At 46.0% G+C, this 13,723-nt stretch overlaps 1 protein-coding gene across 2 annotated transcripts in view; it reads left to right on the top strand.

The window, feature by feature from the left end:
• Positions 1 to 13,723, top strand: part of DIS3L2 (DIS3 like 3'-5' exoribonuclease 2) — a 215,250-nt gene that overhangs the window by 138,268 nt on the left and 63,259 nt on the right. For both annotated transcript variants that reach the window (XM_081142279.1, XM_081142280.1), the window contains exons 11-12: positions 973 to 1,088; positions 9,926 to 10,033. In XM_081142279.1, the coding sequence (XP_080998405.1) occupies positions 973 to 1,088; positions 9,926 to 10,033 (224 nt within the window). The remainder of the gene's footprint in view (positions 1 to 972; positions 1,089 to 9,925; positions 10,034 to 13,723) is intronic.

Raw genomic sequence — 13,723 nt, 5'->3', positions numbered from 1 at the left:
TATTGATTTACTCACCCAACAGGCGTTATTGAGTGCCCACTATGTGTCAGGCATTCTTCCGGCAGTGGGCCTACCACAGTGAACTGTACACAAAAGGCACTACCTTGCCGGAGCTTACCCTGTAGGGAGAGAGACAGACATTGCAGTACCTCAGTGCAGAGATGCTGCGATGCCTGGTGGTGATGAGACCTTTGAAGAAAGGCCATGGCGAGCGCCTCCAGTTCTGGATTAGGTGCTTTAACAGGGCGGAGAATCTCTTCTTGTTCTGGGATTCTCTTCAGTTGGCCCTTATATGGTAAGAAGGATTTTAATAGGCAAGTCCTATTGAGGTTATCCCAAATGTAAGAAAAAGCACGAGCCAAGCCAGCATGAGTGGGATGAAGTAAGACACATTCTGGGGATGGGCAGAGGTTCCTGTGACCGCCGCGTGCAGAGCGTGTGGAGGATGGGGTCATAAGGCTGCGTGGCCGATCAGTGAGGCCATGCAAGGACCTGAGTAGCGGGCTCGGGCGTGGCATCACCAGGTCCATGGTTGAGAAGATGACTAGCCACAGTATGGAAGGCTGGGTGGGAGGCGCTTGAGTCAAGGCGAAGGCAGCTGTAGGGCTGAATGCAGGCTGTGGCCAGACGGACAGGAAGCTAGAGCTTTCAGAGGCAGGGTTTGGGGAGCAGCTTGCTTCTAGTGACCTAAAAGGATTATTCGTCATCCAGCATAATTCGTCTTTTGCAAGACTGCTGATGTTTCCTCAAAGACAGGAAGCCTTTAGAACTGGGAAACACTTTGTGAAGTTGGTTACTGTTGTAAAAAATGTCATCAAGTAACAACAGTGAAGTTAAGGGGGTAGATGGAGTGCCCATCGAAACCCGGAAGGGCCGCCTGTGGTCTCTGAGAGTGACTTCTTGGGAAGAGCTCCGGGAGGGATCGCCATTGCCTTCCAGACCAGGCTGATGGACCTTCTTGTGCCTCAACAGGTGACATCTATGAAGTGGGAGTTCACATCGCTGACGTCAGTTACTTTGTTCCCGAGGGCTCTGAATTGGATCAAGTGGCTGCTCAGAGAGCTACAAGTGTCTACTTGGTTCAGAAGGTAAAAATCAGTCACCAGTTGAAAATGTGCTTCTATTTAGTCTTCCCTTCTTTTTTTCCCCCCTGTTTTTACTTCTCTTTAAACAAAAAAATTCCTGAGTAACAGCAACCTTGTCTGAACATCTTTTCTTACATCTAATAAGGTCTTTAAAAAAAAAACCTTTTCCCTGGAAAAATGCTTGCCCTCTATTATCGCATGTTTTCCTGTTAGCCCCTTATATGTTCAAAAGGAACCAAAATGAAGAGATACCAAGGCAAGACACAGGTGTTCATCTCCAGCCTTCATACCTGTTCTGCCGTGTAAGTGATGCAGACAGGCAGGCAGCTTCAGAAGAAATGAGGATCAATAACTGCTTGCAGACTGTTGTTCCAAAGCAGGGCTCAGCGAACTCAGCCCACGGCAGCCAGTTTCTATAAAGTTTTATTGTAACACAGTCACATGCATTCACTTCTGTCATATCTATGGAACAGCTGTACTACAGGAGAATGGAGTGAAGGGTTACTACTGACCTTTTAAGGAAAAGCTTTGACCCCTGTTCTAAAGGGTAGGGCTCCTCTGCCCCTGCCCTGCCCTTTCCAAGATAACCTGGAGTCTCAGAAATGGAAAAGCAAAGGGAGCCACGGAGTAGTCTGGGTATTTCCTCCTGGTGAGGCCCTGAGTCTATAGACCTCCTTTAACAAGTAGGCAGTGGACACCAGTGTCTGCCGGTACTGCCCTGGGCCCTGGGGACAGTGATGGTTAAAGGACCATACGTGAGTTATTTCCACTCCCTTCTGGGAGCTCATGAATTCTTCAGGTTTCTTTCTCCCCCTTTTCACACTCTGTTCATCTGCTTATTGTGGTCATCTTACGTCTTTGGCTGTATCATGACTTTCACTTCCTACTTAGCTTCCTTAAATCCCGTGGCCCAGTTTTGGATTGGTACCTGTACTAGCTTGAACCTTCCCTCCTCCCATGCCCTCAGGACATGACTTCTGGTGTTTGCTTTTTGAATGCACTGAGGTCCTCACCACCCACCCACTCACACGTACATGGGAGTTGGCAACCTTTTACTGGCACCATCTCTCAGGGGCAAGAAACCATCCCAGGTCCCAAACCTGTTCCGTTCTGGGAACTTCCAAATGTCCTCACCTAGGGAGGGGATACAGCGGCCCAGTCTCCCTCCACTGTCTAATCTGATTGGCAGCTCCCATTGCCAGCACACCTATGTGCCCACACAGCTGGCCAAGGAAAAACCAGGCACTAAGCACCACTCAGAAGCATCATGTCCTGGTAGGCCACTGTGCTTCTGGCTACTGCCTCTCTAACTCCTGGGGAAATTCACCATGCTGCCAGCTCCAAATAGAAGTATTTAGATGGGTGCGAAGCTATAGGTTTGAGAAAACCACCCACATAAGGGTTCTGAAGAGGCTCTAGAAAGCCCTGACCTTCATGGATATCGTGGTACAAACATTGAGACGCATCTATAGGACAGCATTCTCTTCTCTTAGTTATTGTTGACTTCTCTTCACTATCACTCCTTCTTCACTGTGGAGCCCACTTCTGCTAGGACTTCTGCAGTATCAACATGGCCATTGCGGAAAGTTCCCATCCGCTCCCACTGACCCAAGACCTCCTATAGCCCTGCTCTGGTGCACAGGATTAGAGCACCTCCCACCTCAGCCCTAGTGGGCAGCATAGTGACATGGGGAAGATGGACTTCTGGACATACCTCTGGCAGGTCCAGTAAACCTAATGTCACTTGACCTGTGAGTGCCCTAGCCATGTGCTAGCAATGCATGGACTACATTTACTATAACCCCACGTCGGAGACTTCTCATCCACATCCCTTGCCGGAAACTGCTGGGCCTCTTAGGGAAGGGAGATGAGACTCCAAAATCACTTTTATCTACAAAAACTAGAATTTATGATGGGAAGAGAGAGCGAAGTGGCAGTCTCTCCAGAGACCACATAAGGTGAATAAATGGGAAATGTTCTGTCCACATAGAAAAGGTTAACTCTGCTCTTCAAATTCAAATGCTTATGCATTTTAGTCCCAGTGAGAGGTGCTTCCTTTAAGCAGGTGTCTTTCTCTTATCTAGCTGCTGTGTTCTCCTTCCATAACCAGGAATTTTGTTTCAAAATCAGAAAATGATGAAACAAAATTGGGTTAAATAACTAAGCATGTTTTCTTTTCTGTTCTCTTTGCTTTGGTTTTGTGATCATCACAGTTCTAGAATTTCTCATTGGGACTCCTGAGCTTTGCGAATGGGAGCTGGGTGGACGAAGGGCCCTCGTGCCTCTGAGTGGCTGCGGGCTCCTGCCGCCCGGCACTGCCCCCAGCTTGGCAGAAGCAAGTGGCGCCGGCCCACAACCTTGGACAGCAGTGGCTGTTCCTCCGGATTCCTTGGAACCACAGTTCTGACCTTTCTTCCTACTCGTTTTTGTTTCTTAAAGGACTGTGTCCAGGAACTTTTCTGCTGTTTTCACTTTACTTTGCCTATAAAGGTCTTCAAAGCTGGACGAGCTGCTTTCCTCCTCCTTAGATCCTCTGCGCGCTCATTTGGCGGAATCATGTCCCAGTTCCACCAGCTGGGGGAGGAGTGTGTGGTGGGGACAGGGGTGCTGGCTATTTCCCACCTGGAAGGTAGTGGCCTGATGCTGTTCATTCAGTTCTGCTGGCCTGTGAGTGACTGATGTCAGGTTGCAGTTTAAGATCGACTCAGGGACCCTGCCATAGGTCAGGACAGCATACAGCGCGGAGGTCTGTGGGCCAAACACCGTCTCACTGTCCGCTACATGAAATTCTTCCTGTTGGGATTTTATTCTCAGAAATAAATATTTGGTTACTCTTGTTAACACTAGGGTATACCCAGGAGGAAAGATAAATTTAAAAATTGTCCATTTGAATCCTTTGAAAAACCACCTTTTTTGACAAAAGATAGATAGCTGTTAGGATAGGGACTAGTGGTTTGCCCTGACTTGGGCCTGTCCTCAGAAGGACATACCATCTACCCAGTCACTCTCTCCCACTGTCTTCTCTGAGAAGAAAATACAATGTAATTGTAAAACTTAAGGTAATTTTTTTAATAAGTGAATTGGGTTTTAAAAGTAAAAGAAAACCTAAACAGTTGAAACCTAAACTGAAAATTTCTGCCTATTGGCCCAAGCACTTGTGTTATTTTAGGTGTGAAACAGCTCAAATGAAAGTTCGCCCATAAATCTCTACGATATTTTATTGGTACTGCTTTATAATAGAGATCAAAGATCGGGATTGGAAGCCCGTCCTCATGTGGAGGCCAAAGAGTTTTAAGATGTTCCTTTCTGACCCCAGCAGGTTGTCAGAATGTTGATGCTTTGTTAATGTCAAACTGTGCAACACAGACTTGATCAGATGTGGGGTTCATGGAAGTGGTGATGTGAAAAAGAAAACTCTTTAAACAGCGATGCTGCTGGCAAGTGAGCGATTTCCGTCCTTCGCGTTGTTTGCGCGTGCGAGTGGGAAGCTAGCTGAGTGCACCTTACTGCTCAAACCTCGAAGTCCTGAGAGGAAGGGAGAAAGCTCGTCAAGTGCTCAGGCTCAGGCCGCCAATGGGCACTGAGGGCGCGAGGAGGCCTGGAAGCCAGCGGTGGCCTGAGCCGAGGGGGCAGAAGAGGCCTCTGAAGCCCCTCCCTGCGCTAGGGAACCCCAGTGGGTTGTTGACAGCTGGCCCCTTTGTCGCTGCTAGGCCCTCCCATTCCTCCTTGCCTAGCTGATTGATTCTTCCCCTCTGTGGCCCTTTCTGTTGGTCACAGGGCTGTCCTGGCTAACCCGTTGCTGAACTTGGCCAGCCTGCCCGCTGTGGCTTTAGCAGATGTTTCTGCTCTCTGAGGCTAATATAAGATTTTATAGTCTCGTTGGTACCCCCACCCAGCTGCCTTGGGCAGTGGTGTATTTACCTAAATGATCAGTTTCTCTCAGCCCTCTTAAGCCCTAGTCCAGAATGCTTAGAAAGTCTGTGTCCTATCCTCACTGTCCCTTTTTAACCATGACCAGCTTTTAAGCTCTACCCTGGCCCGATTTTGATCCTGGCTCTGAAACGTGCTTAAGAACACTTAGCACCTTCTAAGCCCCTCCCTTTCCTGCTTCCTATTAGTCTTCACCCAGTTAGCATTTATCAAGTACCAGCTGTGTGCCAGGTGCCAGGCATATAAAGATGGCAGAGGTGCTGATCTTGCCCTGGGAAGTCAAGGAGGTGGGCATGTAAAAGCAACTGCAGTGCACTGGGCTGCCTGTACCCCAAGGTGAGGAAGTCCTGTAGAGGAGAGGAGCCTCCGTAATAGCCACAAAAGCATCATAAAGCAGTTGATTTTTGAGCAGTGCTTCACATTGTGAGCAGAAAACTTCTAGGAAGACACAGTGGATGGAGAGGGCATTCCAGGCCCCGGCTGGGAAAAGCATGGAACTTTTCCAGGAACAGTATTAGTGTGGAATTGTTGGGTGGGAGCTGCATGCCCAGGGGTGCAGGGGCCCCTCGGGGAGAATGTGCAGAGAATGGAAAGCAGAGCCCATGGCGGGGGAGCACCGACACTGAGGGGGCCAAGCGGAGGGGAGGAGGCCACTGAGGTCCGGCACAGAGAAGCGCCTGAGAGCATCCGCTACTCTGTGTTTCAAAAAATACATGCGCCTATAATATGGAATGTTTTACTTGGCATGTAGTCATTGATGTGTGCACAGAAAAGAGACGAAAGTTCTGCACCGGCATGTTACCATTGCTTGTCCAACCCATGGGGCCTCAACATTTTTGCATTCTCATGTTTTTGTTTGTTATTACCTAGAATTTCTACAATGAGCATGTAATTTTTGCAATTTAAAAATGTCATATTAGCTTGAGAAGTGAAAGGAAGGTGAAAATGAAACTAGGAAGCATGGACTGTTTGAGAACCTCACCTGAGAAGTGAGGGGGCCCAGAAGTGAAGTGAAGGAGGAGAGCTAGACGAGGGGAGTGTCATCTGCTGTTCTTGAGATTGGGAGACCGGTCTGTAGTTACGGTCCTCGGGGAGGGTAGGACACCAGGGGAGCAGGTAGCAGACTGAGAGGAGCGTTGGCGGGAGGGGTGGATCAAATGCCCAGACAGGCCAGGCTTTGGGCAGGGGGACACTGTGAGGTGTCAGGGAACCGAGGCACTCAGGTGAAGTTGGAAGGGTAGAGCCTGGGGAGACTGGCCGAAGGAAAGGGCTGGGAGGATGCTTGGGAGCAGACGAGTCTGACGTTCTCACTTCCTCTGGGAAGAAGAGCTGAGGTTTTGTGCTGAGAATGAGGGAGAAGGCAACTGGGCAGGAGGTCTGAGGAGAAGAATGAAGTTTTGGAATAGAGTCTGAGGGGCACAGAGGAAGAAACTAACCCACGATGAGTGAAAGGACTGCTGGCCCCTGCTGGCTGGGAGCTGAGTGAGCTGGTTCGGTGGCACACCTGCGCACGGCCCAGTGTTACCTCCGTCCCCACTCGGCTATGAATGGCAGAAGCAGGAAAGGCAGGATGTAAACTTGATTATGGCTTTGTAGACTTGAAACAGTGAACATGAGAAAGCTTGAGAACTTTAAAGAACTATCCACATGGTCCATGCTGAGTAGCGAAGCTGATGAGGACAAGGCAGGACTCAACTGTGGACAACTCTGCAGGTGTCAGGGATGCATAAGTGCCTGCACAATGCTAATTACAGCCAGCAGTTTCTCAGCTCCTGGAGAGACATTTCTTCTCTTACGTCTCACCCCCTGCCCCAAGCCTCTCCAGGTACCATGACATCTCACGCAGCCATGAGTGTGTGTGGGCCGCTGTGCTGTTGTCCAGGTGGATCTTCCCTGAAGTAGTAGGACTATGTTTGCAGAAGCTTATCAGGAGCAACTGTCTGTCTCCTAGTCCCACCTCCCACGGGGATCCCTACTGTGCTTTGGACTTGGACTTGACACAGTGCCATGTGTCATGGAGCTCATGCCCAGTGACCCCAGCAGAAGTCAAGCCCGATTTATGAGAGGCTGTGACATGCCAAACCACAGATGTGATTGTGGTTCATTCATTTTCCTTTCAAAGGCAAAGAAATAACCATTTATTTACAAAACTATGTGGACATAAAGACGGTTTTCTCTGAATTCCATCTGAATTCTGCCCTAAGATCTAGTGAAAATTTCTTATAAGGAATACTCTTTAAAATGTAAAGATAATATACTACCTGAAAAGTTTTAATGTTTAGCTTCTTCCTGAGCCTCACTGAGGCTCTTTGGTATCACATTGCAGTACAAATGCTAAAATATTGTCTTCTGTGTAAGATACAGGAGACCAAGCAGTGCTTGTAGATAACCTGGGCAGCCGCTGTGTGTGCCCATCATTTGAGGGGAGAGTAGCCAAAACAGTTTATCTTATACATAAAATACTAGCTGCCTGTGAAAATCTTTTGTAAAGATGGTTCAGTAGAAGTCTACTGTGTATTTCATAAAATCTTTTATGTGATGCAGTAAACAGTAAACAGAAAAAATAGGGGATTCATTTCCTGGGCAAAAGTCAGTCATTCATTTGCCAACCAGAAGTGCCTGCTCTGTGCCAGGTGCTAGATAGAGAGGCAGGAACAGGAGCTAGTTCTCATTCCTGAAGACGGCGTGGCCTTGTGGAGGGAAAGGCGCCTCCAGAGGCGATTAGGATGAGTGTGTTAGAGCTGTGGAAGTACCATGGAAGAGCAGGAAGGATGGTGTAAGTGACGACGCTCAGGACTGCAAGTACACAGAACACAGTGCACGCTCCGCCTGGGGGAATCTCTGTAGTCCCTTCAGAGATGGTGATGAGCCAAATCTTAAAGGATGTGCACAAGTTGACCATGTGTAAAACATCCGTACAGGGGTTCCAGAAAGAGGGAACCAGAGCTAGAGCAGTGCGCAGGCCTGGCAGGTGACAGGTGCGCAGTGAGCAGGCCAGTGTGGCTCTTTGGGGTGCAGGAGGGGAGCACCAGGGCAAAGGCTGGGAAGAAGGCTGAGCCAGGTGACCAAAGACCAGGTGGACCGTTGGACGGCCAGCAAGCGGACTTTTATTGGGCATCTTCAATATTGTTTTACTAATAAGAAAGCGGAGACTCAGGGAGCTAGACTAGCATGCCCACTGTTCGCAGGAAGTGGTGGGCCCCAGGTTAGACCCCTCAGAGCCTTTGCTCCTTTTTCTGATTGTGCTGGTGATGAGTGAACTCTGTTGGTTTTTAGACAGTTTGCCTTTTTTGCAAATAAAATCTTAACCCCAATCTCCAATATTTAGCATTACATGAACAGATATGGTTGTGTTCATTAACATAACTTTCTTCCATATTTAAATGTATGGCACTTCGGAAATGAATTAATAAAAACAGTGGCTTTCTTTTTTTTTAATGCTCACCCGAGGATATTTTTTCCATTGCTTTTCAGAGAGAGTGGAAGGGGAGAGAGAGACATCAGTGTGAGAGAGACACATCAATTGGTGCCTCCTGCATGCTCCCCGTCCAGCACCTGGGATCGAGCCTGCAACCGAGGCACATGCCCTTGACCAGAATCGAACCTGGGGCCCTTCAGTCTGTGGGGCAACACTCCAACCATTGAGCTAAACCGGCCAGGGCAATAGTGCTTTCTTTTTAATAAGCTCTTTTATTTTGGAATAATTTTAGATTTACAGAGAAGTTGCAATGACAGGACAGAGGGGTCCCACACCCAACCCCCGCATGGTTATCACCTTCACATTACCATGTACATTTGCTATAACTAAGAAGCTGACATCAGAACATTACTATTAACTAAAATCCACACTGTATTTGGATTTCACCAGTTTTTCCACTAACATCTTCTTTCTGTTCCAAGTCCAGCCCAGGGTACCACATTGCATTTAGCTGCAGTGACTTTCTTTTGACAAACACTGACACGTGAAGTCAGGAGTTAAGTTACATTCTCTGATGCTCATTTTTGTGATTCACAGTCAGATACTGCCTCGCACACTTAGAAGAAATCCTAACTATCTGTAAAGGTATTGAGCCCTGGACTAGAAGCCTGCAGGGCGAGCAGCCTGCTACCAAAATACAGTTGGTAAAATTATCTGATAATGCAGCCTGGAGAAGAATCTAAGAATGTACCCCACAAACTCGATTTAGCCCGTCTTACTCAGTTTGGGCACTCATACAATGTACCATAGACGGGGCTTACACAACACACACTTATTCTTTCACAGTTCCGGAAGCTAGAAGTCCCAGAAGAAGGTGCCAGCCAATTTGGTTCCTACGGAGGACTCTTCCTGGCTTATAGACAGCATTGTCCTCACTTGGCCTTTTTGGTGTGTGCAGGGCAGGGAGGAGGTTATCTCTTTCTCTAGGACCAGGGACCCACCCTTATGACCTCCTTTAACCTTGATTACCTCCTGAAGTCCTCACCTCCAAATACAGGCAAATTGAGGGTTATGGCTTCAACATGAAGGCGGGAGCATAGTCCAAAGGCTGAACTTATGTAAAGTCTCTGCAATTCAATCGTGACACAGTGGTACTGAAACTTTCTCCGTTTTGTTCATGCTTGAGTCTAGAGCTTCAGTTTTAGTGTATAGTAAAACGTAGTTGTTTTTCATTCCTCTAATATATTTTTTCCCTGTTACCAGTTCTTCTTGCCTTTCAGTTCACATTCCTATTTGACCTTAGAGGCTCATGAAAAAGTGTCATGTAGTGTGGTCTTTCTCATAGTCTTTGGCGAATGAGCTTCCTCCATCTTCAGCTCTCTCTGGAAGCTCAAGCTCTTCACCAAAACTCTGCTGCCTGGGCTGTTTCTAAGCCTGTGTAAGCTCCTGTGGATTGGAGAAAGGTGCTCATGGGCCTGTTCTCTGTTTGCAGGTAGTCCCCATGCTTCCCAGGGCACTGTGTGAGGAGCTGTGCAGCCTCAATCCCATGACCGACAAACTGACCTTCTCCGTGATCTGGATGCTGACTTCAGAGGGCAAGGTAACAACTTACACTGTGTCCATTCCATTCAGTGAGTCCCTGTTAAGCCCGCACAGTATGCCTGGCACTGGGCTAGAGTCCCACGATGGTAGGTAGAGGCAATATAGGGGCAGCCACCATAGAGAACATGTAAGAGCTTCCGCCTCTGAGAAGCTGCCAGTCCATTTAAAAGGCAAGACTGGCCATAAGGTTTCAGGAATGAGTTGCTTGTTTCTTGTCTATTATCAAGTGAAGGAAGCAATTGTATAAGCTAAGTCACATGGGGAGGCTTAATGCAGCAGATGGGGCGTAAGTGAGAGTGACTGTGGATTGGCCATGGCAGGAGGCGCAGCCTGAGCTGCAGTGAGGACAGCAGGCCCTGTTCAAGGAAAGGGTGGCGACTTTGGTAGGTGGGGTGGAAGCAAACTATGGGGTGCCACAAATGTCAGTCACTAGTGAATTGTCGGGGTTGAGGTTCCTCTGAAGCGTCATGAGAAAGGTACTTTTAGAAAGATTGGTGCTGCATCGTTGTGCAGGATGACCTGGTGGTTTAAAGATGAGTTAAATTTGCACAGGGTAGTGCCATCATTAAGGCGAAGGTGATGAAACCAGAGAGGTGAAGAATGCCAGCAAGCATTCCCCAAATAGGAGAAAAAATGAGATGGATAAATGAACGGTGGCTCTGGGAAAAACTAGTTCCCTCCCCCAAACAGAAACAACTCTACACGCTCAAAAATAGGGTAATGATTAAGCAAGCTGCGTTCCGACTCAATGAATGTTATGCAGTTACTAAAGCTGTTACAAAGACCATGTAAGAACATGGTAAATGTGTATGCTGTAAAATTAAATGAAAGAAGAAAAAGATATTTAATTATAAAGAGGTTCCAAATAAAGATGGAGGATCCAATACCCACACTTGCTTTCATTCCCTCCCAAAACCTCACTAAAACAACAGTGAAGAGATTTTTTTAAAAGACATAAACCCACAAGGACAAAGAGAATGGGAGAGGAGACAACGGCAACAAAATTTTGGAAGCTGGGAAGCAGATGGATGAGTGGTAACTGACTTAGCAGTCCTGAGAAAGCTGAATCCTGTGCCAGCAACAGAGAAAGCCAAGAAACAACCCCATTTCCACAGCAGAACCCTGAAGTTCAGAGTCTGACAGCTCCAGGTAGCTCTGTAAAGTGGGAGAGAGTGGGTGAAGAGAAGACTAACACTACTGATTGAAAGTTTATTTAAAGGATTGCCCCTCCCATAATTTAGAAGAATACCAGAAATTTATTCTCTGGACAGAATAAAGTAAAGGGTATTTGAACTGGGGGACACCAAACACACTCAATGGTGGTGGTCCTTTAGCAGAGGTTGAGTGAGCACCAGCACACCAAATGTTCCAAGTCCCAGCTTGCTTTTCCTAGTCAGGCCCAGAATTCTGGTAGCTGAGCCTATACCCTGAGTTGGGAGGTGGAAAAAATTCTTCTCTGAGGAATCTGAGTAGTAAAGCTGATTTAAAGATAAAATAACATCAGGGTTTTTGAACCAACAGCCCAGCTGTATCTCCCTGCAGTAAAGCTTATAGACAATCAGCTCCACTCACACAAGCAGAGCTTTTTAGGATTTCACAAAAAATCAGACTTTTAGTACTTTATGTTCATGTGTGAAGAGACAACCAAGAGGAAAGCCTCTAACACGATACAGGAAAACCAAAGCCAGCAAACGGAAAAGTAGCAACTAGAACAAACAGACTCTACAGGGAAACAAAACTATTGTTTATGTCCTCAGAGAATTGTTTTTAAAAGAAAACATCTGTATCACAAGATCGAAATACTTTTAAAAAGAAACATTTGGGGGAGGGGTAATAGAGCTCTTAGAAATTAGAAACACGATAGAAGAAATGAAGATTCAAACTTCTGGTTGACAGGTAAAATTGAAGAATTGTCCCAGAAAGAGGTAAAAAAGGTAAGAAAATATAGGACCAGTCCAAGATATCCAACATCTGTTCAATAAATATTCCAAAAATAGAGACAAACCCCCCCCCCCAAAAAAATAAGGGAAAGAAATAATTCAAAGAAGTGCCCTCCCCTGGAGGATTGACGGTCTAGATTCAGTCCTTCCCACCACTGTCCAGTTCAGTGGTGGAGATGCATTATCCCCAAGCCACGCTGTCCTAAAATTTCAGAACACTGGGACACAGAAAAGGTCCTATAGGCTTCTAAGAGTTAAACAAAATTTAAAAAAAGGAGTCGCCCGGCCCGGTGTGGCTCAGCAGTTGAGCATCGACCTAGGATCCAGGCGATCGGGGTTCGATTCCCAGTCAGGGCACATGCCCGGCTTGCGGGCTCGATCAATGACTCTCTCATCATTGATGTTTCTCTCTTCCTCTCCTTTCCTCTCTCTGAAATCAATAAAGATATATTTAAAAAAATAAATAAATAAAAATAAAAAATGGAGTCACATAGAGTAGTAGATCAGATCTCAGACTAACTGAAGATTTTTCTATCATAACCCTAGAAGCTAGATGACAATGAAGCAAAGCTTTCTAATTTCTGAAAGACTGTGATTTCTATGCTAAAATTCTGTTCAGCTAAGCTGTCAATAAAATGTGAGAGTAGAAAAGGACATTTTCAAACATGCAAGGTCTCAGAAAAATATGCACCTCTCATATACCCTTTCTCAAGAAGCTACCAGAAGATATGCTTCACCAAAATTAAGGAGTAAATCAGGAAGGAGGAAAACATAGGACTCAGGAAACAGATAAACCAACACAGGAAAGAAGTGAAATAATCACCTACATCACAAGTCAGCAGACTTTTCCCGTAGAGAACCAAACAGTAAATATTTTTAGCTTTATAGGCCATTTGGTTTCTGTCGCAACTACTCAACTCTGCTCTTGTAGCAGTAAAGAAAACAATTCAGAAATGAATGAGCATGACTGTGCTCCAGTAAAACTTTACTTAAAAAACAGGTGGCAGGCTGGATTTGGCCCACAGGCTGTGACTTGCTGGCACCTGACGGAGGTGATGGTGAAGAAAGCTGCTGGGGCACACCTCTACATGGTGTAGAAGGCAGCTGCTGCAGATTGAGCAGTCAGAAGGTGCTAGGGGAGGTGTCTTTGAGGAAATGAAGTAGTTAAAATATCTGTGTGTCTGAATTTCTTGAGAGATGATTTAGACTGGCAGTTATCAAGCTTTTTGGTCTCAGGATCTATTGCACTAAAAATTGATTGAGGACCTCAAAAAGCTTTTGTGTGGATTACCATGGCTTACCCCATTAGAAATCAAAACTGATTAAATTCTAAACATTTACTTATTTTAACTAAAATAAATTCAATTCATTATATGTTAACATAAATAAAATTTTGTGAAAATAACTGTTTCTAAAACAAAATTAGAAAAGCTTGTTTTATATTGTTGTAAATCTCTTTTGCGTCTGTCTTAGAGAAAACATTGACCTGGGTTCTCACATATGCTTCTATAGTCAGTCTGCTGGGATAAGTTCTTTTAGTTGAAGTATGTGAAGAAAATCTGGCTTCAGACAGATATGTAATTGGAAAAGAAAGGAGTGTTTTAATACCTTTTTCCAAATCATCGCGGATATCTGTTTATCTTTGTACTGTACCAGAATTTGATGGTAATTTCTTGAAAGTTAATTGCAATCTAGAATCTGGAATCCTATCTACTATGGACTGAATTGTGCCTACGTCTCCCCCCAAA

Source organism: Miniopterus schreibersii (genome assembly GCF_964146895.1).
Source record: "Miniopterus schreibersii genome assembly, chromosome: 7".
Taxonomy (NCBI): Eukaryota; Metazoa; Chordata; class Mammalia; order Chiroptera; family Miniopteridae; genus Miniopterus; species Miniopterus schreibersii.
The sequence above is the reverse complement of the archived record's forward strand: the minus strand, read 5'-3'. Positions and strand labels throughout refer to the sequence as shown.